A 25,207-nucleotide genomic window follows, 5' to 3' on the forward strand; every position below is an offset into this window, starting at 1 on the left:
TTTACAGTTTTGCAGTAAATTGCTTGACTAAATGATTTCTAGTTTTAATTAAAAATTTATAGCCTCTAGAAAATTTACAATGAATCCACACTGTGCAAAAAACTGATGGGTTGGAAATGGAGCAAGGACAATCTCTGTTGTGGGGCTGTCCTGTGCACTGTAGGATGTTTAGCAGCAAACTTGGTCTCCTCCCACTAGATACAAGTAGCACCCGCCTCCCACTAGCTACCTCCTAGCACCCACCCACCCACAATCAAAAGTGTCCCCCGAGGGGCTGGCGGGTGGCGTAGTGGTTAAGTTTGTGCGCTCTGATTCGTTGGCCTGGGGTTCCCAGGTTGGGATCCTGGGCGTGGACCTAGCACCGCTTATTAAGCCATGCTGTGGTGGCGTCCCATATAAAGTGGAGGAAGATGGGCATGGATGTTAGCCCAGGGCCAGTCTTCCTCAGCAAAAAGAGGAGGATTGGCAGATGTTAGCTCAGGGCTAATCTTCCTCACCAAAAAAACATAATGTCCCTAGATATTGCCAAATGTCCCCTGGGGGGCAAAATCACCCTAGTTGAGAAACACTGCCATAGAGTGATACAAATATCACAATGATCTGTGACAACATTGCGAGTTAAGAAACTGGAGGCATTCTTTGGACAGCCTGTTCAGAAATGCAATCTTGGCATATACATAAGCCATCAACTTGCAAAAAAACTAAAAAGAAAATTTGTATGTAAAACACATAACTTCAGCTTCCCACTTGACGTGTATTTTAACAGTGCACTTCTGTTTTGACAAACTGTAACGTAATTTTTATATCACTGGCAGAAAAGGCCTGTTTCAGGTGGGGACAAATGTGTAAAACAGTAAAACATTCACAAGCTTGTATTACTTGTACAGCTGGGCAATGTAAATAAGTGAAACTATGAATTATAGTCAATTGTAAAATATGTTCTAGTTATTACTTTCCAGTATATATGGTAATTTGAACTATCTTCTCACCAATAAAGATTTTTCCAATAAAGCTGTGACTAATATGTTTTAGTGAAAACCTAAGACTGATTTGGAATCAGCATCAGTCTTTGAGGCTGATGAACTTCCAGTTCTTAAAAACTGTTTGTTCTCTTATGCAAGTTAAACATTCATCCTGGTTCTTATTTATAGTATTAATTTTGTTAGCATCCACTTCATAGATAATTCAAAACTAGCCCTCAGCTCTGTGTATCATCTGAATTATTAGAAGATCTAAATTAATCTGACGAAATTAATTTGCTTTCTTATGACACTCACCTGATCTGCTTTTGCTTTCTCACAGACAAAAGTTTCATAGAATTCAGCAAATTCTGGGGCATTGTCATTGACGTCTAGAACTTTAATGTATAGAGGTACGCGACTGCTTTGCTTTGGATTATCTGTAACGTGCCAAAAAGAAAGGAATAGGCATTTATATGTTGATCGCTGATCCCCTTTAGATAACAGTCACTCCCGCCTTCTTTCTCATTCAAACACAGATCCCCCAAGGCTGCTGTGAGTAGCACAGGGCATTATGTACCAAAGTAGTCACAAAAAAAAATAGAATTAGATCGTTTGGTACTTCTGGAGTTGGATACACCTGATGGAAATACCTAGGAGACAAAGATACTTGTACTGATACAGCGCAATTGTGTGATAAACCCCAGAGTAACACAAAATAAAGAACAGTTATCTGGGAAGGCATTTTAGAAGTGGATTTTAAAGGAAGCCAAGGAAACAGGCAGATGGGAAAAATTTGGACACAAGGAAAAAGGGGAGGAAATAAAGGAGACCAAATTGTTGTTATTAGTCTTAGTTTTTTAGTTTGACTGTTGAATAAGAGCAAGACATTGTGCTAAGCACTTTGCTGTATTATCTTATTTAATCCTTACAAACTTCTGAGGCAGATAGTTATTGCCCCATTGTATAATGAGGAAACTGAGGCACAGATAAGTTGGGTAATTTTCCCATGTTCATAGATAAGAAGCAGAGTTGATTTTCAAACTTGAGTCTGTCTGACTCCAAAGCCCAGGCTGTTCATCTAGGATAATGACGGAGCAGCGTCAATGTTTGAAGACCTGAGGTAACTGAAGTGTTTTGGCTGTCTTCTATGGTAATCTCCTGGCTTGTGTGGAAGACAGGTTTCTGACCCAGGAATCAGGAGTTAGAATCTCTCACCTCAGTTCTCTTCACTCACATGTCTGTTCATTCCTTGACTTCATAAATATTTAGTGAGAATCTAATACCTAAGATGTGCCAGCCACTATTTGGGGTTCTGGGACACATGGGGACACAACAACAAAGGTCTGGCTTCCTGGAGCTTTATTCTGATGGGGGTAGACAAAAAGTAAACACAGAAATATATAATGCGTGAGATAGTAAATGTGTTGGAGAAATTAAACAGGGAAAAGGGATTGGAGAGAGATGGAGGTGCTACTTTGAATGGGATGACCAGGGATGGTTTCTCTGATGAGATGCCACTTGTACAGAGACATGAATAGGGAGAGGATTAAGCCATGTGAATATTTCTGGCCCTCCAGATAGAGGAAACAGCAAGTGCAAAGGCTCTGGGGTGGGAGTGAGTTGGTTTTATACAAGCTCTTGGCTCTTGTTACATCAAAGGTAGTTGAGAAGTTTGGACAATAATATTCTTAAGCTCTTTTGCATCTAAAATTTTGCTCACATTATTCTTCCAGTGTTAGAGCTGCTGAAGATGAAGTTTTAAAAGGTCTTTATCACCAGTACTTTCAAATATATCACAGAAACATTAAATCTTAAAAACAGAAATTTTTAGGCAAAAAGCTTAAAATACACATGAAATGACTGCTTCAGTAAAAAATAAAATTCCATGATGTTATAAAAAATGATCCTTTTCAGGGGGAAATAATTCTGCAATTTTAAAGCTTTACGTATGCTCCGTCGTTGGTATCCACATTAGTCCTTCCACATAAATTCTGAAGAGCAAATTCCTACTTAACAAATTAATAATGAGGAGTTCTTATCACTGTCAAAAAGCAATGCTTTATTTTGTGCCCATTGGTTATTTATTGTTCTACTCAATATCCTTCAGCCACTTCAAATCTCATGAGGTATGCTGACAAAGAACACTACTGTAGTATACCATTCAGTATGGAATATTTCACAGTAGATACCCAACTGAGTAAAAATATTTGAACTTTTAAAATCAAAAACAAAAACTAAAAATGAACTATAATTTAGAAGCCTATTTTTAAACATTTCAGTGTTATTTTAAAGATCTTTTTTCTTTTATATACTTAGGTCTACACATTGTGTTTACATTACACAATTTTCACTGTGTATAATCATGTTATTTGAAGCATTCTTTTGGCACTGTTTTTCTTTGCCTAAACTTTTATGGGAACTGCCATAAAATTCATTTTAAACATTTTATTGATTACTTGGTGGTTTGTATTTCTCACTTTGGTGTACCATGGAAGAGTTGAAATTTATATCTCTTAATTCTGTAACGATTTTGAAATAGAAATTCTATAGAAAGTGAGAGGATGAATATCCAAAATATTTCTAAATAATGTCTTCATTTTTGAATATACTTGATTTCCCTCCCCCCAATTCTAACATGAGCCCATTTTTTTCAGCTGCTTCTGTAATGTTCTGATTTATAAGCTTTTTGGAATCCAACATGTACCGATTTAATTTCATTTGAGAGATGCATTCCCATTTTGTTGTTTCCGAACTGCAGCACTTCCACAGTTGCCTCCGCATTTGTGAATAAACCAACACACGTCTAGAAGAACCATTACTGCAAATCATTACAGGGCTCTTTCCCTCAATATGTATCGAGCAGGACCATCAATAATGGTGACAAGTTTCAGCCGTGCTTCATCAGCCCATGCTGGGACTCTCCCTCTGTCAATCAGGGACGGCAGTGATATGAGGTGGGACTTACTGATCTCTGTTGCTATCACTGTAATGTTGTGCCACAGCAATGTTTCACGGTCAAGAAGTTTCGATGTAAAAATTGAACCATTTGCAGAATCAATGTTGAATATTCTGTCCATATCTGTGTGTCGATCGACAGAATACCTGAAAATGCAGAGTAGACTTTAAAAAGGTTTTCTTGGTATTTGCTATTCTCAAACCCTAAAGCCATTCCCAGAATATCTGTTACATGATTTTTTTCCTACCTGTAGCACATATTTGAATATCTATAACTTAACATTAAGCAAAATATTCTGAGAAATTAGTTCTTTACAATTGAAATCTTAATAGTAAATTCACTAGATAAGTGGCATAATTCTGAGTATCATCACTAAAGTTTATTTTTTTATATGTAATTTGGATCAAATTTGTGTAGTAATTGTTATAATTTAACTCAAGTTTTTAGAACCTCAGAACTTTAATGTGTGTGTGTGTGTGCATAAGTAGGATTGTTGGATATTTTTCTATTATCCATTTTGTTTTTAAAATTGTTAGGTTGAAAGAAGCAAAAGATGGCTAGTGTGGTTGAGTTAGTGAGGCAGGAGAGGGGGATAGGAGATCAATACTGAAATTGATGGAAGACTAGTCAATTTTGAGAAATGTTATCTTCTTTATACATTTATTACTAGTTTCTGGAATAGCTATGCAAGGGGAAAAATATGTGTACACTCTGTTTTATGGGGGAACATTAAAGAGAAAACTCAGAAGAAAGTTGATGTTAAACCCATTAGGAACAAAAAATTGCCCATTTCACCTGGATTCTCAAAATTTATATCGTGGTAGGAGATTTAAAAATGTCAGCTTGGTAGAAATACAATTTAAGTAAATGACCTAACTAGTCATACACGTGTGGCATTATTATGAACGCTCTAAGAAAAATAAACCCCTGTTACTAACTTGCGTTAGTGTACCATGTCCAAGATTCTATTTCAATTAATAATTTTGTTTTAAAATATAACTAGTGAATTATAATAAACAATACATTTTATCTTAATAAAATCTATTTTTTTCTCTAGCAGGAGATCTAAATAAAGTAGATATTCCATTATTATAGGCTATTTATGCCTGCCTTTAAAGAGAATTAATGAAGTTCACAATGGATATCTATCTATCCATCTCTCTATCAGGTTGGGTTAGAATTTTAGTTTCAATTTATATAAACCTAATGTTTTATTATCAAAATGGTTGAAACAGATGAAATAGCTATGGTTTTTGCCATTTCTGAATCAACATTTATTAAGAATTTAGTCCTAAGAGTTCTCATCATAAGGAAAAATCATTTTTTTCTTTCCTTTTTTTAAATGTCTATATGAGATAATGGATGTGAAATAAACTTATTATGATAATCATTTCACAGTATATGTAGGTGAAGTCATTATGCTGTACACCTTAAACTTATACAGCACTGTAAGTCAATTATAAAAAAAAAAGAATTTTAGGCAACAGCATTGAACCTACTTGATTACCTTTCTTTGTTTTTAATTTGAGAATGGTAAATAATTATGGCATATAATTAATTACCAAAAAGGAAATCTCAATATTCATAGACTTTGTAAGAAATGTAATAGTTATCTACAAATATATTTTTTCCCTCATGAAAAATGTCAAGCTTAAGGCATGCTGCTCCTTGCCTTTATAAGCTGTTACAATTATATACAGCATTAATCTTTTCTTGTTCTTTGTCCCTTTTTTCCTGCTATAGTTTTAAGTTTTAGAAGTAATCATATTTTCCCATCAAGCCTTGAAATAAAGGGTGTGGGGTGAGGAATTTTTAGTTGAAGGCAGCTTTCAATTTTAAAGAGAAAATAACTACTTAGGAAATATCAAAATTGTATATATATTTTTTCCTTTAATTGGGAGATTTAAAAATTAATAGAAAACCTAGAATGTCTACATTGTTTAGGAAAGATGCTTGCACACAAAGCCTTATTTATTTATGGTTTTTCTTTCCAAAGTATTTTCAATTTATATCCAGGATATTTACTATCTAGTCACATTAACTGTAATCATAACTGATAAGGAACAGTTATGTAATCAATCCTACCATGATTGTAGCAAATTATTATGCTAGGTAGCTCTTTTTTTTTTTGTTTTTTTTCTGGAACTTTATTGTATTCTGTGATTCAACAATTTGTCTTCTAATATATCCTCAAGTCAGGAAGATTTGTCTGTTAGGAAAGAAAGTGTGTTTGCATGTAAATTTTTGATAATATGTATTCATAGTGACATTTTATAAGACTCTTTCATGGAAATCAAAGGTCATTTGTGATAAACTGATAAAGAGTGGAAGAAAAACATTTTATGTGATTAAAGAATTAAAGATTTGTGCCTGCATAATGATATATCAATGTTTGGGAGAAGAATTCTCTAGTACTAATTGTGCACCTAACATATTGTCTAGCACCTAGTTTTTCAATATTTATGTCTAGAATAACCAAAAACTATGTATGGATGTACTTTCTTAATATAAGAATCAATTTTATCTTATAAAAGGAATCACTGGAATATGCATTTTTATACCAATATATCTATGTGTATTTCTATCCTTAAATCTATATCTACATATCAAATCCATATGTACCAAGGGAGGGCTGGCAGAAAAAACTTCAAAATTAGTTGACAGCCAACCCAGTCTGACAAACTAACTACTTCCTTTCATAAAACATATAATAACGCAGAGGGTAAAAATGTATTCGGTATAAAAAGAAAAACAGACAGAAAAATACAGCCTAAATTCTCAGAAGACATTATCTTTTTCAACTAAAAACATGTTGACTTATCAAAGAGGTAACCAGAGCTCATATTTGTAAACTTCCAACGTTAATACTTTTAAATTGATCTTGACATTGACTTGCTAAGATATTTTCCTTACGCAGTTAGAACAAACTCTTGAGAGAATAGTGAAAGTACTTAACATTCTTTGTGTTATACAAACAAAGGCCGTCATTCATTTTCCTTTCTAATAATATTAAATGTGTATGGAGGAGCACTTGATCCATGGAGCTCACTCATGTCTGGCTACTCTGGGTTGTCCATAGTCCAATTTAAGGTGTCTATAGATGGTCTGATGGAATGATAACACAACAGAGTTATGTTATTGTAGTTATCAACTATTTTCCCAATGATTTAAAATTATTCCCTGAAAGTAAGCCAGGCATTTTTGTGTTTTAGATGTGGGACTTGCCATAAGGTTTCATTTGACCAAAGGGCTCAATGGCTAAAAAGTTAAAGTTAGTTGAGTTAGAGCCTCAAACTCTTTTTATCTGAAGCAATAGTCTTCATCCAGCAGCCAGTGTGATCCTTTTAAAAAGTAGTTTTGGATTAGGTAACGCTTCTACTCAAAGCTCTCCAGTGACTTCTTATTTCAATCAGAATAAAATCCCGTCTCTACCAGGGCTTACAAACCCCAGTAAGACCTGCCATACTCACCACCTAACAAACTTCCCTGTTGCCTCATACCTACCCCTCTCTGCCTTGCTCACTCCCTTCTAGCTGCATAGGCCTCCTTGTAACTCCTTCTACATGCCACACAAGCACTGGTATCAGACCTTACCCTTGCTTTTCCCACTTCTTGGAATGTCCTTCCCCCAGGTATCAGCATGGTTCATCCCTTCCTTTCATTCAAATCTTTCCTCAAATGATTTCCTACCAAGGCAGAGCCTGACCACACTATCTAAAATAGTGCCCCAGAGACACTTTGTTTCCATACTCTGTCTTATTTTACTGTGTACAATTTATTTTCACCTGACATATTACATATTTGTTGTTTGCTTATTTCTATCTGCCCCAATTAGAATGTAAGTTCCATGAGATCAGGACTTGGTATTGTTCTCTGTTGTATCCCTAATGCCTAGAACATGATTGTCACATGGCAAGTGCCCTGATCAGAATATATTTTGTGGGCTCACTGGCAAGAGTTCCTCTAGCTTCTCAGGCTGTTTACTTTCTTTATGGGGAGTAATTTACACAGTGACATTCTGGTTTAGCCCTTTTCTCATCTAGTCAACTAAGCTGCTGGCTAAAGGCTGGAGGTTAGTTTCCTCCAGCGCTTTCATGAGAAGATCCTAGAAAACTGAAGCATCAGTGGTGTCAAAGAGCAATGAGGCTTTCTTGCAACATGATTTACAATTATAGTGGAAGGAAAGTACAGGGAAAATAGAGTTTGCTTATATACTATAAATTTGGATTCTGCTCTATTAATTTTCCCAGGAGTTCACGGACATATCATGAAATAGTTCTTGTTTTTATCCACATCTGCAAAAGAAAACAATTATGCATCCAAAAGGTGCATAATTCTGCCTCTAAGTGTTACATGATAGGTTCTTCCATGTTTGAAAAACAAACTCTCAAGCCCAGTGCCTTGTTTGTTAAAAATCACAATGCTTTCTCCATGCCACTCTTTGACAAATTTAAGACCTTAAAAAAAAAATCCCGGATCATTCAGCTGCGTTACCTTGTCTGACTTCTATGCAGGAAGTAAACTCCTTATAGCTCATTTTATGTTTTTTCCCCTTCAATTTTGTGTTTTTTAGGTTTATGCTCCCACTAAAATAATATTTATGTTGAGCAAGAAGAGTGAAGGTGCTATTTAGAGTAGTTTTTCAGGAAGATACAACTGTCTAATTAGGAAAAAAGGATTTGTTTTTTCCAACTTGCAGGCAGATATTTGAATATAAATTGACTGACACTTGTGAAAGAGACATGTTACAGAAGTGTGCTTACTTGACAGGATTCCTGGCAGCATCTGGATCTTGGGCTGAGACCGAGCCTATTGTCGTGTTTATCTGAGCATCTTCTCTTATTTGTAGGATGTAGGCCAGTTTGCTGAAGACGGGGGGCTCATCTACATCTTCCACCATAATTCTAACCGTGGCTGAATCTTTGAACGGACCCAGGTAGAGAAAGCGGGGTTCAACGTGAGGATTGGAGGCTTCCACTTTGAGGGTGTACACTTTCTTCTTTTCAAAGTCCAAGAGCTTGGGAGGGTGGGGAGAAGTGACATATTTATAGCAGCCAACACACAGAAAGCCAAGACACGAACCACTTTTAGTGCAAATCACTGATACGTGAATGTGAGTATATGGCGTAGAGACATCACTACAAAGTGTGATATTGGGTAAAGACATGGGAGTTCAGAGGCCACACGATCCCACTGAAAGTGTGGGCTGAAACCGTGCCTGTCGTTGCCTTGAAAGTGGGTGCAAGGTATAATGGGCAGGAAAGGGAACCAGGAAGCAGGAGGCTGTTTGACCAGACTCTCTTTTAAAAAAAAAAATCCTTATGTTTGACTACAGGGAGCCATGCCAGGGGCAAGTTGGCAAATATGTAGTAGATTATTCTGTGTCAGATGTTGTCACATTTGGCTTTAATTAAACACCTAACGAGTGTTTAAAATTTGCCAATATCTGGGCCCTAGCCTGGACCATTAAACCAAAATATCTGGGATGAAGATGGGAATCTAGACTTTTAAACACCTCCCCTCGTGGTTCTAATGTGCAGCCAGAATTGAGAACCACGGGTTTGCCTCATGATTCCCTCTTCCTCATTGAGATAAAATAGATTAAAAAATGTTTTTTTTTGTATAAAGTGATAAAATATTCCAAGTGATAGCCTGATAAGGGCATTGGGCTAATTATTTGCCAAAGAAAGTCACGATCGTTGTTGTCAGAGGTCTTTAGGAAAAGTATCTCTGTTTCTGGAGACAGAGTGAACCCAAATGCTTATTGCTGACTTTTAGTTTTAGATGATAATATGACAAGGCTCACTAGAAACATAATTAATCAAGATGTTAGTGAATGTGATTTAGTCGGCTAGGCAAAATTTCAGGTTGAATCTGATAAGGCACCAAGAAAATTAAAAAGGTTAATGCACACTAATGGGCTTCCTAATTATATTATAGTATAAAACATTGGTCTGAGTGTCACTTAAACTTGTTTTATTGTGTTTCCAGATATTAAGACATGTAATCCAAAGCTTAAGAGGAAAAAATTTTCTTGCTATTTACGTCCACCTCTGCTTATATTTACCAGCAGATATAAGAGTGTGTTAAAGGAGAGAGAAGATATTACACCATACATGATAAAAGTGAAATCATTTAAAAAAGTGACCAAAGTTAATAGAAACTTTTAGCTTTGAGGCACACGGTTTATTGATTTTAAATTCTTGCCGCACTTTTGTATACTGCTCTATGGTGCTAGACAATTTTGGGGGGTAAATAGTGAATAAGTACATAGGGGAAAAATAGGAATTCTGAATATAAAAGATTCATTATTGTATTCCAAAATAATGAATAAGTACCTAGGGAAAAAAATCAGAATTCAGATTATAAAATGTTTTTTATTGTGTTCTAAAAAGTAGCTAAAGAGCTTGCAGCAAATTCGTGTTACTTAGTTTATTTTTGTGGTCTTTATATATCCTCTCTCTCTAATTCAGTCATCTTTATCGCTACTTGTATTGCTCTTTTCCTTCAAAGCATATATCAGAATTTGTAGTCATAGATGTTTGTTTATTTACTTCCTTGTTTCTTTTCTCATTATGTTGGAAGTTCCATGAGAGCAGAGACCATGCTGTTGAATGTACTATTTCCCCTCCAGTATCTAGAACACTGTCTGGTAAAAACAGTAAAAACACTGTTTTTAAATTTATTATTCATTTACATTATTAATTTATGTACTTTTGTGTATATCAATTGTTCATGTTATTTATTTACTTAGGAGTTTCTTAATAAAAGTTTATTGAAAGTGTGAATTAGTGAATGCATAAAATTACTGAGGACCCCGGAAAGCCAACCAAAGAGATCTCAGTGTTATTAGACTTGGCGTTTTAAAAAATAATTAGTAAAACAAGAATCTAGAGGAATGTCATGTGACATGTAATTGCCTCCAGTTACTCGGGGACCAGAGAAAAGTTAATGCATCCATTTGTATGATATTAACAGATGGCATTACCTTTTTGACAGTTATAATCCCTTCCTGGGTTTCCTGGTCAGTGATGATATCAAATATGTCCAGTCCCTCTCCTTCTGTAATGCTGTACTCAATTTCAGCATTTTCTCCTATGTCGACGTCGCTGGCTTTGATCCTGCCGATTGGTGTACCAGGTGGAGAAGATTCAGGGGTTTTAAACTGGTATGTACCTGTTAATCACCAGACACATATAAGTCAAACACAGACTAAGTATACTCCATCATAGTAAAAACAAAACCCATTTTCTAACAGTTCTTTCAGATATTACCATGAATGCAGGCATATTTGTGCTTTCCTTAAAATAATTAATGGTGCCCTATTCTCCTTACATCTTTACTTTCTTGATTGTTAAGAATATTTCTTCTATTTCATGACCTGTCCCTTTGCAAATGGAGAATGCTTTTCTTGCCCTGTAAATAGGCTTCCAAGTTTATGGTGTGATTGTGAGACTGAGAGTGGTGGTGCAGAAGATTTCAAAGTCCCCTGTTAACATAATCTAGCAGAAAGAATAGAAAAGAATTTAACCTGAACTGTGACTTTAAGCCAATTGCTAGGTATTCTTTAAAAGAGTTCTTTCTGTCATTGCTAATAATAACTGAAGGTGAAAATAAATTACAGCAATTTGGAGAATGTATCTAAGTAGATGTTCTTTCACTGGTACATGGAGCTGGTCTGGTTGCAGTTAGGAATATAGATAAATATATTGAGAGATAAAGCTCTTAATTTTTTTCTTTTGACTATTTTTTTCAATTTTATTACAGTATTTTTTCTATGTATAGATTTCTCTCATTCTTATATTTATATTACTGATTAAAAACCTATATTTCATAGATATACACTTGTCTTTTGTGCTTGTGTTGCAAAATTACTTTAAGGAAACTACATGTGAGTTTCAATTTAGATCTGCCAGGCCAGCATGTACTTAGGACCAAACTTATTCTCTCATCCATTACATTTTGCCAACCATTTGTGAAAATTATTTCGGAAAAAATTTAGACTATGACACGACTAAAATATAGTTGTTCAATATCAATCCACTAAATATTGGGCTCATCCTTGGTAAAATGATAAAACAGGCCAAGTTTTTCTCTAAAGGTATTCTCCCCTCTCTTGCCTGGGTAGATTATCCTGTAAAGATCACAGGCTATCCAAGGAGAGAGCAGAGTGAGGTATGATCCCTGTGGTATCAAGGTGGGGGTGAATTCAACATGTTATTTCCATATTGAAAAGGAGGTTTTTGGGTAAAGTGTTGGTGGTGATCCTGATTATTTTCATTTCAGGCCTCTGCGAGGGGAAATTTTAGGGTTCATAAAACCTTTCTTTTACCTTTTCAGTCAGAAATTAGTTAGCTATTCTGTTTTTGCATTTAGCTAACTGTGATCAAGTATTTGAAAAAAGTAAATAAAACTCTTTCTGATTGACCCACGTGTATCTCCATTATAAAAGAAGCCCATATTAGCTGACCAGCTCTAACGAAGTGCCACGATTGAGTACGTGGGTTTTCTATTGAATGATGGGCAGCTATTCTCTCCTGGAAGATAGAATTGAGTAATTTTCTTAGGATCATGGTCAGAAAAGAATTTTGTTCCTGGAAGAAAAATTACATTAAAATCAGTAGCCACTTGAGGTGCTCTATGGGCAATGATCTAGTGTACTGCTTGACACAAAATGGGTGTTTAAGAATGTTGTTTTTCCTTCCTTTCCTTCCTATCCAATCATGAGAGTTAATGATTTTAGAGATGACTTTTGGTATCTCAATTAACTGTAATGTAGGAAACTATTTATGATTACAAATGGATTAAGTACATAGTTATTTCCACAGTTGTATTTTTAGAAACAGTAAAATGATAAATCCTCCCCTTAGAAAGCTTCGTGAGGATTTAACAGAGATTACATGCCTGATTAAATTCACAGAACACGAAGTCAAATTTTTCCTAACAATCAGCAGCATGCTTGATAGATATGATCTGCGCAAGCAAATTTATGTCTGTGGTAGTCTTTTTAATAAGGAAAAATAAAACAATGATGTTGCCTTTACAACAACAGCCATATCAGAAATTGCTCAGCTAATTACTAATACAGGAACATAAATGTTCACATCTATGGAGCATAAGCATTGTCAACTCATTTTTAATAACGTGCTGGTTATTACTAAGTTCACTAATTTTGACAATAATGGAAAATAAATATCATTCTTAAAGTTAGAGTTTTACAAAAGTGCACTGAAGAAATTCATTCAATCAAATGTTCCTACTCTGAGGAAACCGTGGAGGGTTGTCATTGACGTCAGTCAGAGTGATGTTCACTGTGGTGGTCCCAGATAATCCCCCCATCTGGCCGCCCATATCCTTTGCTTGAATCACCACTTGGTACTGCTCCCTGTTTTCTCGATCCATGTTGAGCAAAGCTGTCTTGATGACACCTATGGATATGAAATTCAGAAGTGCAAAGGGATGTATTAAAAATACTTTATGGAATCATTTATTTATGCAAACATAGACTGTCACCCACAATATGCAATGTCATAAAGATGATTATATACAGCCTTTAGACTGAAGGAAATTACAACCACACAGGGGAGATAGATGCATTAAAAAGAACACCATAATACGAGGAGAATGAGAATAAGTACAAGTCAAATCCTGCAACAGTATAGACTATAAGTAGCATAAATATTAAGTGTTTTAAAATGATATAGCAAAATACAACTTGGCATGTGGTACAATGCTGTACTACTTTAGCTGCTTGATAAAAGACATTTAGGTGTATTATGAGGAAATTGTTAAGAAAGCCATATAATTGACCTGACTCTTGAGTTTCACTTTGTTAAATTGGCTAATTACTCGTCAAATATGCCCATCATAATGAATGTTCTGAGGATTTTCAAACCACAAAACTATGGTCTTAAGAAAATACAGCATCAGTTCTCTCATAATTATCATTGTGTATGATCCTAGAGAATTTAAGTTTTCCTAGAGCTGATGTGAACATTAGTTCAACTGGTCCCAGCAGTGACCAACATTCTTAGGTTAAATTTCTCTCTCTTGTTAGGTAGTTATAAAATAATCAGTTGAAAGAACTTCTAAAAGTTTGCCTAATCTCTATGTAGGGTTAATGCTTAAATTAACAACATTCTTTCAAAAATCATTGGAGAAAGCTTATAACCTTCTCCGGTAGCACAGTCAGTGCTTAACAACTAATGAAGCCGATAATATCTTTTTTAATTTTTAACGAGAATACTTCAGAAAACAGGTTATTTTTATTCCTGTAGTTCTGGCTTCAGTGAACGTGCAGCTGCTTTCTGTGCTAAAATAATAGTACTTCTCTATTTAACACAGGAGACCACCTTAGCCTTGTGTCCCTTAAGTTGAATAATTCTCATTTTCCACCCTCATTGTTTTTCAACTCAACATTTTCTTTCTCCTTGAGATTCTTTCTAAGTTCATTGCACCTCTTAATACATCGATTTCTAAATGGATGTAGTAACCTAGAATGGTTTTGATTTCTACTAACAATAATGGATACTTGAAAAATGTATAAAAGGAACTTGACTCCTATTATGATAGCAAAAATATGTGCAGAATTTACTAGACAGTACAAACAATATTTACTGAAAAATGATTCCTTGTAAAATAGTATGATACTTTGTGGAGAGTGTACAGAAAAATGAGATATTGAGAAAGGATTCTATGAAGGCAATCCACTTTATTTGGGCTGTATCAGTTAGCTAGGCTAGACAATGAGGTGGTAACAAGCAGTGGAAACAAATACAACTAAAGTTTATTTTTCGCTCGTGCTCGGAGCAGGCCAGCAGGAAGCTATGCTCATGATAACACACAGATTTCCAGGCTGGAGATGCATCTCAACAATGGTTTCCATCCATGATTGCTGTGGCAAGAGGAAGGGAACATGGTGGCTTGTGCACCAGGTCTAAAAGTTCCACTTGGAAGTGACTCACATTGCTGCCACATTTTATTGGCCCAAATAAACCATATGGCTACATCTAGCTTCAGAGCAGGATAGAGAGATGCAATCTTACCAAATAACTAAAAAAAGGAGAATTGGCATATTTGTAAAAAGCCCTAATGGCTATCAGAAGGAATTGATCTTTTAGCTTCATCCCAAACTGGAAGAAAAAATAAAGCAATATATAATTTTTCTGAATCTACCTTATATAAACATGGTGGGTTTATATAAGATCTATTGTCAGATTTCTTAATTAAAATGATCTGGATGTCATGTTCACAAATGTATCACTGGTGTTTGGCAGACAAATCTAAGCAAATTCAATCATGCTGATTGTTTTCATTAAAAAAATGTGCTAGTGGGCCGGCCCAGGGTTCCCCTGGTTCGGATCCCAGGCGCGCACTGACGCACCTCTTGTCAAGCCATGCTATGGCGGCATCCCATATAAAGTGCAGGAGGATGGGCACAGACGTTAGCCCAGGGCCAGTCTTCCTCAGCAAAAAAAGAGGAGGATTGGCAGATGTTAGCACAAGGGTGAGCTTCCTCACACACACACAAAAAGATGTGCTAGCTCAGCTGAGTATGTCAATTAAAATTACAGATTGTAAATAGAAGATGAAAAAGGAATTCTAACCTGTCTCTGATTCAACTGAAAAATAGGGCTGCCCCTGTAGAATACTATAGACAACTTTAGCACTGTTTCCATACGTTGGATCGTCAGCATCAGTTGCAGTGACTTGGACAACAAATGTGCCTGTAATGACAGAAATATGAATTGAAAATAAATTAAGGGTCCATTACAGATCCTTGATACGTACACATAAAGAAAAAGCACGATCTTACTTTTGTACAAAACTATCATAGCAAGGGAGTGGAGGACTTCACTAGGATACTAGGTTATAAAGCCTTGGATTTCTCACTCTGAAGGAATGTGATCAATTTATAAACATGGTAAGGATTAGGTTAAAGAGATGCATGAGAATGACCACGACTTTGGGTGGAACTGATTCCAACCCATCTCCAAGGGTGAGATTTGATTTGATTCTTGCTACGGTGATTCTTTCAAGTTATCCAGGCCTAAGTCAATCGGCATCTTGCATTAGTTTGTCCACAGGGAATAGTTTAGGGGTTGTCCAATCAGTAGGCCACTCATGATCTTGCTGGAAATTCTATGGCATAGGTGCTCTTTCTCTTGGACTGTAATGTGCTGATGTGGAGCCTGACAATGCAACAGCTATTTTGTGACCTTAGAGATGCCAGCCTGAGGACAAAGCTGAAAAGGACAGAAAATGACAGAGAAATAGCTAGAACCCAAATCAAACCATGTCCAAAGCACATTTTACTTCTGGACTTAAGTAATGTGACCCATAAATACTTTTATTGTTTAAATGAGTTTGAGTTGGGTTTTCTGTTACTTGTAAGTGAAAGCATCCTAACTGATAAATCTACCTGATAATTCTAAGATATTGAAAGGTTTTGAACCTTTAAAAGGGGTAGTTTTGGATTAAATAAATAATTAACTGGGGCCAGCCTCATGGCCTAGTGGTTAAGTTTGGCACGCTCCACTTTGGCAGCCATGCAATGGCGGCTACCCACATACAAAATAGAGGAAGACTGGCAACAGATATCAGCTCAGGGTGATTCTTCCTCAGCAAAAATAAATAAATAAAACAAATAAATAAATAAATAACTGGATCAGCAAAGCCTATGTATCTGGAATCTGTAATTCTAAAAGATGATTTTAATTAAATGCACAAAAAAGGCTATGATATTTTAGATCAGCATTCTCATTTTAGGAACCACAGTTGCCTAATAACCTTCAAAGTATCTCTAACCCCCATGAAATTGCATGCAAATTTTTATGTGCATGCCTACATGTATATTTCATTGAAGAGCAGTTCCATAGATTTTTATCTGATTCTTAAAGGGGTCTGTGACTTCTGAAAAGGGTAAGACCCTCTGATGAAGATCATTTTATGGCTGACTTTTGGTATTCATATCAGATAAATGGTAAACATACTGCTAGAGTTCTCCCATCTATGAAAAGGGCAGGGAAGTTACAGGGAATATTAGAATTTTTCCATTGCTTTTGTAATATCTAACCAATTCCATTCATTGAACAAATATCTCATACTGTGTTAGGGTTGGATGCTCTGGATGTAGCATGTTGATGCATGGGATAGAGCACCCATCCTTGTAATCTGGCAAGGGAGGTGGGGAGAAAGAGAGAACCATATGATTTTAGAGTGAGAGCTAATAGTAGAAGTCAACAAACACCCTCATTCTTATTTGACATCAATACAAAATTTGATTGCCTTTAGAATATGATTATCTGGACGTTTTGAGTGTCTCTTAGTTGCCAGATATTGTATTGGGGGCTCTGCACTTGTTTTCTCATTTCATCCTCATGACTACCATTAGGAGTTGACATTTGTTATTTATTTTTTATAGATATGAAACTGGAGGATCAGAGAAATCAAGTCATTTACCTAAGGCCACATTGCTGCTTAGTAGTAGAGATAGTTTCAAACTCAGTCTGTTTGACACCAAAATCCATTTATTGCACCCTGCTGTTGTCCCACTACCTTTATGTAATTGCTTAAGATGCCTTTATATATCAGAATAATGACGTTAATTTATGACAATGATGAATATGAACATAACCGTGCCTATGTGCAAATTAGAAAAAGCCTTCCCTTTCTCAAGACATGTTACTGCCAGCTATCCCCAAATATTTGTAATGTATGTTTAATTCTATAATGGTTTCAAAAGGGAATGACACCCCTATAGTTGTGCCGTGACAATTTGCATATCTGGTTATGGTTGCCCTGGGTGGTGCTGATGATGAGACTATCCTTCATTAATTCTTCCTGCCTTTCACCACCTAGAGGAAAAAATATTTTTCCTAACAAATCTTCCTCTTAAAAGAATTCTAATCCCCCTCTTTTCTTTGTTGATGGTTTGTGATTTTTCTAACAAAACGAAGTGGCTTCAAGTAATGAGATGAGCAATTTCTTCACAAGAAAAATTTAGATGGTTTAGTGTCATTTCCATGGATTAGGTATTTTCCAAGTGTTGGAACTGTGAACTAAAAAGGCTCTGATATCTGACTCACAAAATTGTAGAAGAGTTTTTATTATGTAATTTAGCCCTTCTGAATTTGACAGAGTGAAAATAAAAATAACCCTTTATACAAGTAGTTTAAAATTTGTCACTGTCTCCCATGAAGTCTTTTAATGTGGCTAAGAGTGATGTTACCAGAATTTTTTTCTTAATTTAAATTCTGTTTTCCTTCTCCCAATCTAAGCAAATTAAATGCATACATATTAACTTCAAAATTGGTAGCAGAATTGTGCACAAAATATTAATTCACCCTATTAATGTCATGAAAGTCTCTTAATTTTCACCAATTAGTAAAGGATATATCCCCTAGACATCATCTGCCTATTGTTTATGGATTAAAAAAATCTATTTCTTTGAGTCTCTTTCCCAAATATACAGTTACTTAAAGCAACTCCCATTACTCTTTAGTCTGGACTATAAATCCAGGCTTTTGTTTTCCAATGGGGAGATCCTTACCTGGAGCCTAATTCCAACAGGGGCTAAGAGAAATAGAAAAGGCTGCTGTCTTTCAGCCCAAGAAACAGAGTGGGAATTTGGAGTGGGAGAGGTAGTAGATGAGATGGTCTCCCTTTCTTCCTCCCATTCTCACCTTGCTACTTTTCATACCTCATCATTAGAGGAAATGCTGTTTTCTTAAAAATAATCATAAAATGAGACTAGAGTAATATTAAGAAACACAAGTGCCCTTACAAAAAAGACATATATGATGATCAAGAAGACAAGAAATAACAAGTGTTGGCAAGGATGTGGAGAAAAGGGAACCCTTGTGCACTGTTGCTGGGAATGAAAATTGGTACAGCCACTATGGTAAACAGTATGGAGTTTCCTCAAAGACTAAAAATAGAACTACCATATGATCCATCAATCCCACTTCTGGGTATTTATCCAAAAAAATGAAAACATATATGCACCCCTATGTTCATTGCAACATTATTTACAGTAGCCAAGATATGAAAACAGCCTAAGCGTCCATCAATGGATGAATGGATAAAGAAAATGTGGTATATGTATACAGTGGAACATTATTCAGCCATAAAAAAGAGTGAAATCTTGGGGCCGGCCCAGTGGTGTAGCGGTTAAATTCAAGCGCTCAGCTTCCGTGGCCTGGGGTTCACAGGTTCAGATCCTGGGCACAGACTGACACACCGCTTGTCAAGCCTTGCTGTGGTGGCGTCCCATAAGTAAAGGAAGATGGGCACAGATGTTACCCCAGGGCCAATCTTCCTCAGCAAAAGGAGGAGGATTGGCATCGGATGTTAGTTCAGGGCTAATCTTCCTCACAAAATGAAAAAAAAAAAGAATGAAATCTTGCCGTTGGCGCAACATGGATGGACCTTGAGGGCATTATGCTAAGTGAAATAAGTCAGACAGGGAAAGACAAATACCACATGATCTCACTTATATGTGGAATCTAAAAAAACCCAAAAAACAAAAAGCCAAGCTCATCAATACAGAGAAGAGATTGGTCATTGCCAGAGGCAGTGAGTAGAGGGTGGGTGAAATGGGTGAAGGGAGTCAAAAGGTACAAACATCCAGTTATAAAATAAATAAGTCATGGGGACATAATGTACAGCATGGCCAGTATAGTTAACAATACTGTATTACATATTTGAAAGTTGCCAAGAGAGTAAATCTTAAAAGTTCTCAATACAAGAAAAAAAATTCTGTAACTATGTATGGTGACAGATGTTAACTAGACTTATTGTAGTGATCATTTTGCAATATATACAAATATAAAATCATTATGTTGTACACCTGCAACTAATATAATGTTGTATGTCAATTATACCTCAATAAAAAAATGGACATATATGGACTGTTTGAAATAGGATACTTTTTGAATTTAGCATCCAAATTCATTCAGCTCAGTAAATTTCACTCATAGGATTCTTTTTTCAGTTGATAGACTAGAGGAGAAACAGTGGATGGCTGAAGTCACATCTCACTCACCGACATCAGACATTTCGGGAACAGTGGCCGTGTAAACCTCCTTGGTAAATATTGGCTCGTTGTCGTTGATGTCATGGATCTTGATGATGAATTCAGACTCAGGCTCCACAGGTCTCCCTGTCCTTCTGTTTATAGCTTGAGCTCGAAGGATGTACACGGGTTTTTCTTCCCTGTCTAGCCTCTTGGTGGCCTGTATGTCCCCTGTGTTTTCATTGATAATGAAGAGATCTCCTGCTCCATCTCCTGAAAGGATATATTTAAGTGATCCATCTCCTCTATCCTGGTCTGAATGTAACTAGTGTAGGAAAAAAAAATTAAAGAAGGTAAAAGTCACGCATGTGATCCTAAACCGTTTTTGTCTTTACGATACATGGTCTGTTAACTTTCATTCAATCCTCTCTAGGAGGTGCAAATTTTTTTCTTTTCTGTTTACTTAAATTGTCTATAGTAAATGCCATTCATTAATGAATATGTTTCCTTATAATCATAGAAATTTGTAGAATAGGGCTTGGAGAAAATTCGGTAATACATTTTTTTTTCTCACCCATGACCTGGGGTTAGAATCCTTGTTTTGAAAAAGAGAAAACTAAAGTCCAGAGCAACAGCTAGATGCCCAAGGACATATTAGCCTGGCTGGAATGCAACTATTTTCACTGCAACTTTCACGTTCTACTAATACACTCTCCTCCTTGCTTTTATATACATGGACATACTATAGAGGGGAGATACTATTGAGAAAAGGATTTTGGTTTTTTTTGAGTCAGAGAGACTGGGTATATTCTGTCTCTACACTTTCCTGTCTTGGTGAATTTAGGGAAGCTAGTCAACCTCCTTGAATCTAACACGGTGGAGTTTATAATCGCTTTTCCGGGAAGATGTGACATTTGTCTACTTCTTTATGAAATTCAACTCAAACCATTTGAGAAACATCTTAAGTGTTGCCATGAGCAATGCCTTGAGAATTCCTTGACTAGATAATTTACAAGGTCACCTGGAACAAGAACATTTAACACTCGGATTTTGGTTTAACATAGGCAAGGACCTTCCAAAAAAGTGGAACCAGCCTAAAATGGAATAGCCTGCCTTCTGAAGTAGTGGATTCCCTGGTCCTGAAGGTAACAAAGCAGAGGCTCTGACAAGATTAACTGTCAATGAAGTGGCTCCAGGTAAAGGATTGAGTTAAGTGAACACAAAGATACCACTGAAGTGGGAGACGATGATCCTAACTTGGGAAAGTAGCCCATGTTACCTTCCCAAAGCTGATTTCCACAGTGTGGACTTGCTGTTGTTTCCTTTGATCCCTTTTTCCCACCCTAGCAAGGTATCTCATAGGTCGTCAGATCATCTAACCCTATTTACAAATTTTTCAAAAAAGTGCTTTTTATAGAGGAGAACTATTTTTAACCCCCCATTATAAGTATCAGCCACATACAGACAAGTTAGTTTTCTTGGGAAGGCTGCTCATCCCTACCCGATTTCAACTCCATCTAAATGGAGTAACGTGGGCCATGTTACAACAGTAACAGTAAAAACAGTGACAGGTAAACCAACTCTGTGCCCTCTTCATTAACACTACACGAAATGCTCAGGGTAGTGTCTACAAACACACTTGAAAAGAGAATCTCAGGGCAAAAGGGACTTTTAAAATCAACTAACCAGCCTTTCTAAAAGTGTATCCCATTGAATATCAGTTATACAAAATGACATTCCTGAGGAAAAAGGGTTCTGTGGCCCAATACATTTGGGAAGTACTTCCTATTCTGCCTCTTTCTTGGACTTGCCTGGTGCCCATTAACATAATAAAGGCTGTGAGTGCCTACAGTTCAAAACTGTACTTGACTTTATTTAATCTAGCTTTCCTGAACTTTCTTGTATAAAGAATCCTTTTTCGGTGTGACCCATAATGATACCCTCCATTACAGTTTTCCATTTCCACTTAGGGAAATATGAGTTAATTGAATCTATCACTGTGGAGTCAAGAAAACCGAGGCTCCAGTTTATATAGTGTTCCCAAAATCACACAGCTCATGTGAAGGAGTTGGAAGATTAGAACTTGAGCCCAAGAAGAGGCCATATAGATTATTTGCTGCAACCTCCTCGTTTTTAGAGATAGGGAAACCGTGTCCGATGCCACACAGCTAACGCCACTTAGTAGCAGAGCTTGAGGAAGAGAATATTACTCATACAATTAGTAGCCTTGAAAGCAATTTGGCAGAAATTATGGAAGATAAATGAAAATGGAGAGGAAATTGCTTAGAAGTGAGACAAATGCAATAAGCAGTGTAAAACAAGGGCGCTCCATGATTTGTGTAATGCGATATGCTAAGGAAACATTGAAACCGTGATTACACAGAAAGAGACACTGGGGAAAGTTTAACTCTCCGTCGTCAAGTTCTAATGACTGAAGAGTGCTTTAAAAAAGCTATTTCATTAAGTCGTGAGTAACGAAACAACGTCACTGCCCATCGGATCGGCTCCAGGGCAGCCATGGTTAGCAGCCTGGCACAATGCTGGGGGCACCGCACCCAGACGCCCAAGAATGGGCTATGCTCGTTCTGTCTCACTCACCAAATAGAAGATTGTAGCTGAGTCAATTAACCTCCCTGTGCCAGGATCCTTATCAGTAAAATGAGGATAATAGAGCTCCAGGAGAAGGCTGTCATGAAGATCTAATTAGGGACTATATACAAACACTACATTAATCGCTACCTAAATGTGATAAAAGCACGATATGTGTTTTATAAATTATAAAGCATCTTCAAAATTTAAGATATTGTTACTATTATTAGCCCTTGGTTCATTATAAGCGTGTTTTCGCTCTTATTTTGACTTTGAGAACTTTGTTTTGAGGACTTTGAAAACCCAATTTTACAAATACACAGCATCTCTAAGGTAAAATCTGTTATCAAAAGCCAGTATTCTTCTGCCGGGTGGCAACTGCTGTCTTTCCATGTGATTTATTATATTTTGCATTCCACTAGATTATAGACTCCCCTTGGCTGGTACTTTCATCACTTTTGATATGTAATTGTTGCACACTTAGTAGGTGAATACCACATCTGGCCACAAGATTTATTCAGGTAAAAGTAATCAGAAACTTATTTTTGGCTGTCAGGAGAGACCATTTTGATGACTTATAGAACAAACACCCGAGACGATATAAAAGGGCAGCCCAGATGCCAGCTAAGAGTGTGAACAGGGATTGCTCTGCAGATCCCAATTCTGATTTATCAATATTTGAACACTAGTGGGAAAATGCATCTCTTCACTCAGGCATTGTATGATAATAAAACAATTTAACCTTGGCCCCCTGGAAATGCAGTTTCTGCATCTGATGGAGTGCACAGAGCAGAAAGCTCCAGAAGCCTTTGTGTGACATTCTTTCCCCACTCTCTTCCCCTTCCATTGAACTCCCCTGGGGCCAGTTCTTTTCTCTCTTCTTGGGGAAAAGAGAAAACAGAAGACATTAGTGCTGGGGAAAGCAGTGGTGACAACCAGACATTAGGGGTTTATTGAGCACTTAGATTTTAATTGGATTTTTTCTTTTGTGATGTCATTCATCATGGCCACTGTAAAAGGCAGAAGTTAAACAACAACAAATAAAAGGTTGTAGGCTGCCCAAGGCATGTTTTTACTAATTTCAGTTTAATGTGGCTGTTCCATTAAGTTTAATCATCTGGTTCACTTTTAACAATTCACCATCAAGTAAAAATTATCCACTTCCTTCAGGAAGTCACATCTCATCTGGGGCTGGCAGGACTTTTTAATACTGTACCTGTAGCATTGTGTTCCAGAAGGAGCTCTTGGTTTCTGTTTTTCTGTTGATTGATTATTATTTTTAAGTTCAGCCCCTTGACAAATACACACAGGGATTTGGGGTTGTAGACATGGCCCCATGGAGGGTGTCACCAAAGCAGGGCCAGCATCTTTTTACCTGCTGCATGTGCTGACTCTCAACTTGATTTTGACTGCAATTCAAAGGTATAACACTAATTGTACAGGTTTTTAGTGGTTTATGAAGCTAGCTAACGCTGCCCCATTCTTCCCATTACACATACACATAGGTATGTGTCACTGAGTCACTATCAGGGTCAGTAACCAAACTGAATCTTCTAAGCATATGCATCATTGAGACAGAAAACAGAATCTAGGGGCCAGCCCAGTGGCATAGTGGTTAAGTTTGGTGTGCCACACTTTGGCAGCCTGTGTTCAGATCCCAGGCGTGGACATACACCATTTGTTAAACCATGTTGTGGCAGCGACCCACATACAAAAAAAATAGAGGAAGATTGACACAGATGTTAGCTCAGGGCCACTCTTCCTCCAGCAAAAAGGGGAAGATTGGCAGCGGATGTTAGCTTAGGGCCAGTCTTCCTCACCAAAAAAAAAAAAAAAAAGAAAACAGAATCTAAACGAAAGTTTACCTCCACGGTACACGGGGAAGTACCTACAATAGCCTGAAGGGGATTAAGGAAGGAAGTATGTGATTTTTTTTCTGAAATAAAGTATTGGATTATGACTAATATGCTTGTAGAATGTAGTGCAAGTATAATATGGCCCTTTAAGAAATGTAATGATTTTCGGCCGGCCCCATGGCTTAGCGGTTAAGTGCGTGCGCTCCGCTGCTGGCCGCCCGGGTTCAGATCCCCGGTGTGCACCAACGCACCGCTTCTCCGGCCATGCTGAGGCCGCGTCCCACATACAGCAACTAGAAGAATGTGCAGCTATAACATACAACTATCTACTGGGGCTTTGGGGGGAAAAATAAAAATAAATAAAATCTTAAAAAAAAATATATATATCTTTTAATAAAATTTTATATTACATATTTTAATATGATATATTTGAATATTAATCATTTAGTATGAGTCAACTAATTTATATCTGATGATTATTTTACAAATTAAAACGCTGATGGCAGCATATTATTTGTGGCAGTTTGCTGGAACTAATTAGACATGTAAATTCTCAGGCCCCATCTGCCTGCAGAATCAGAAACTCAAGGGGTGACTGACACCCAGCAATCTGTGTTTGAAGAAGCCCTCCAGGTAATTCTGATGAGTGTTCAAGTTTGAGAACCACTGCCTTAACTAGTACAATCATAATGGTTAAAAGCATGGGCTTGGGCAGGGAAAGAAATGAGTATAAATTCATGCTCTGTAGTAGTTGTGTAACCTTGGGGAACTAGTTAATTTCTCCAAGTCTTAGTTTCTTCATCTACATGATAGGAATAATAATGATACT

General features: G+C 36.7%; 1 protein-coding gene across 3 annotated transcripts in view; it reads right to left on the bottom strand.

Annotated features, from left to right (window-relative positions):
• CDH6 (cadherin 6) overlaps positions 1-25,207 on the bottom strand; it is a 126,097-nt gene that overhangs the window by 11,801 nt on the left and 89,089 nt on the right. For all 3 annotated transcript variants that reach the window (XM_058564299.1, XM_058564298.1, XM_058564300.1), the window contains 7 exons: positions 19,964-20,258; positions 15,525-15,644; positions 13,179-13,346; positions 10,907-11,094; positions 8,682-8,935; positions 3,928-4,064; positions 1,278-1,399 (listed from right to left, as the gene is read on the bottom strand). In XM_058564299.1, coding sequence (XP_058420282.1) covers positions 1,278-1,399; positions 3,928-4,064; positions 8,682-8,935; positions 10,907-11,094; positions 13,179-13,346; positions 15,525-15,644; positions 19,964-20,258 — 1,284 coding nt within the window. The remainder of the gene's footprint in view (positions 1-1,277; positions 1,400-3,927; positions 4,065-8,681; positions 8,936-10,906; positions 11,095-13,178; positions 13,347-15,524; positions 15,645-19,963; positions 20,259-25,207) is intronic.

Source organism: Diceros bicornis, chromosome 20 (assembly GCF_020826845.1).
Source record: "Diceros bicornis minor isolate mBicDic1 chromosome 20, mDicBic1.mat.cur, whole genome shotgun sequence".
In the NCBI taxonomy this organism is placed as follows: domain Eukaryota; kingdom Metazoa; phylum Chordata; class Mammalia; order Perissodactyla; family Rhinocerotidae; genus Diceros; species Diceros bicornis.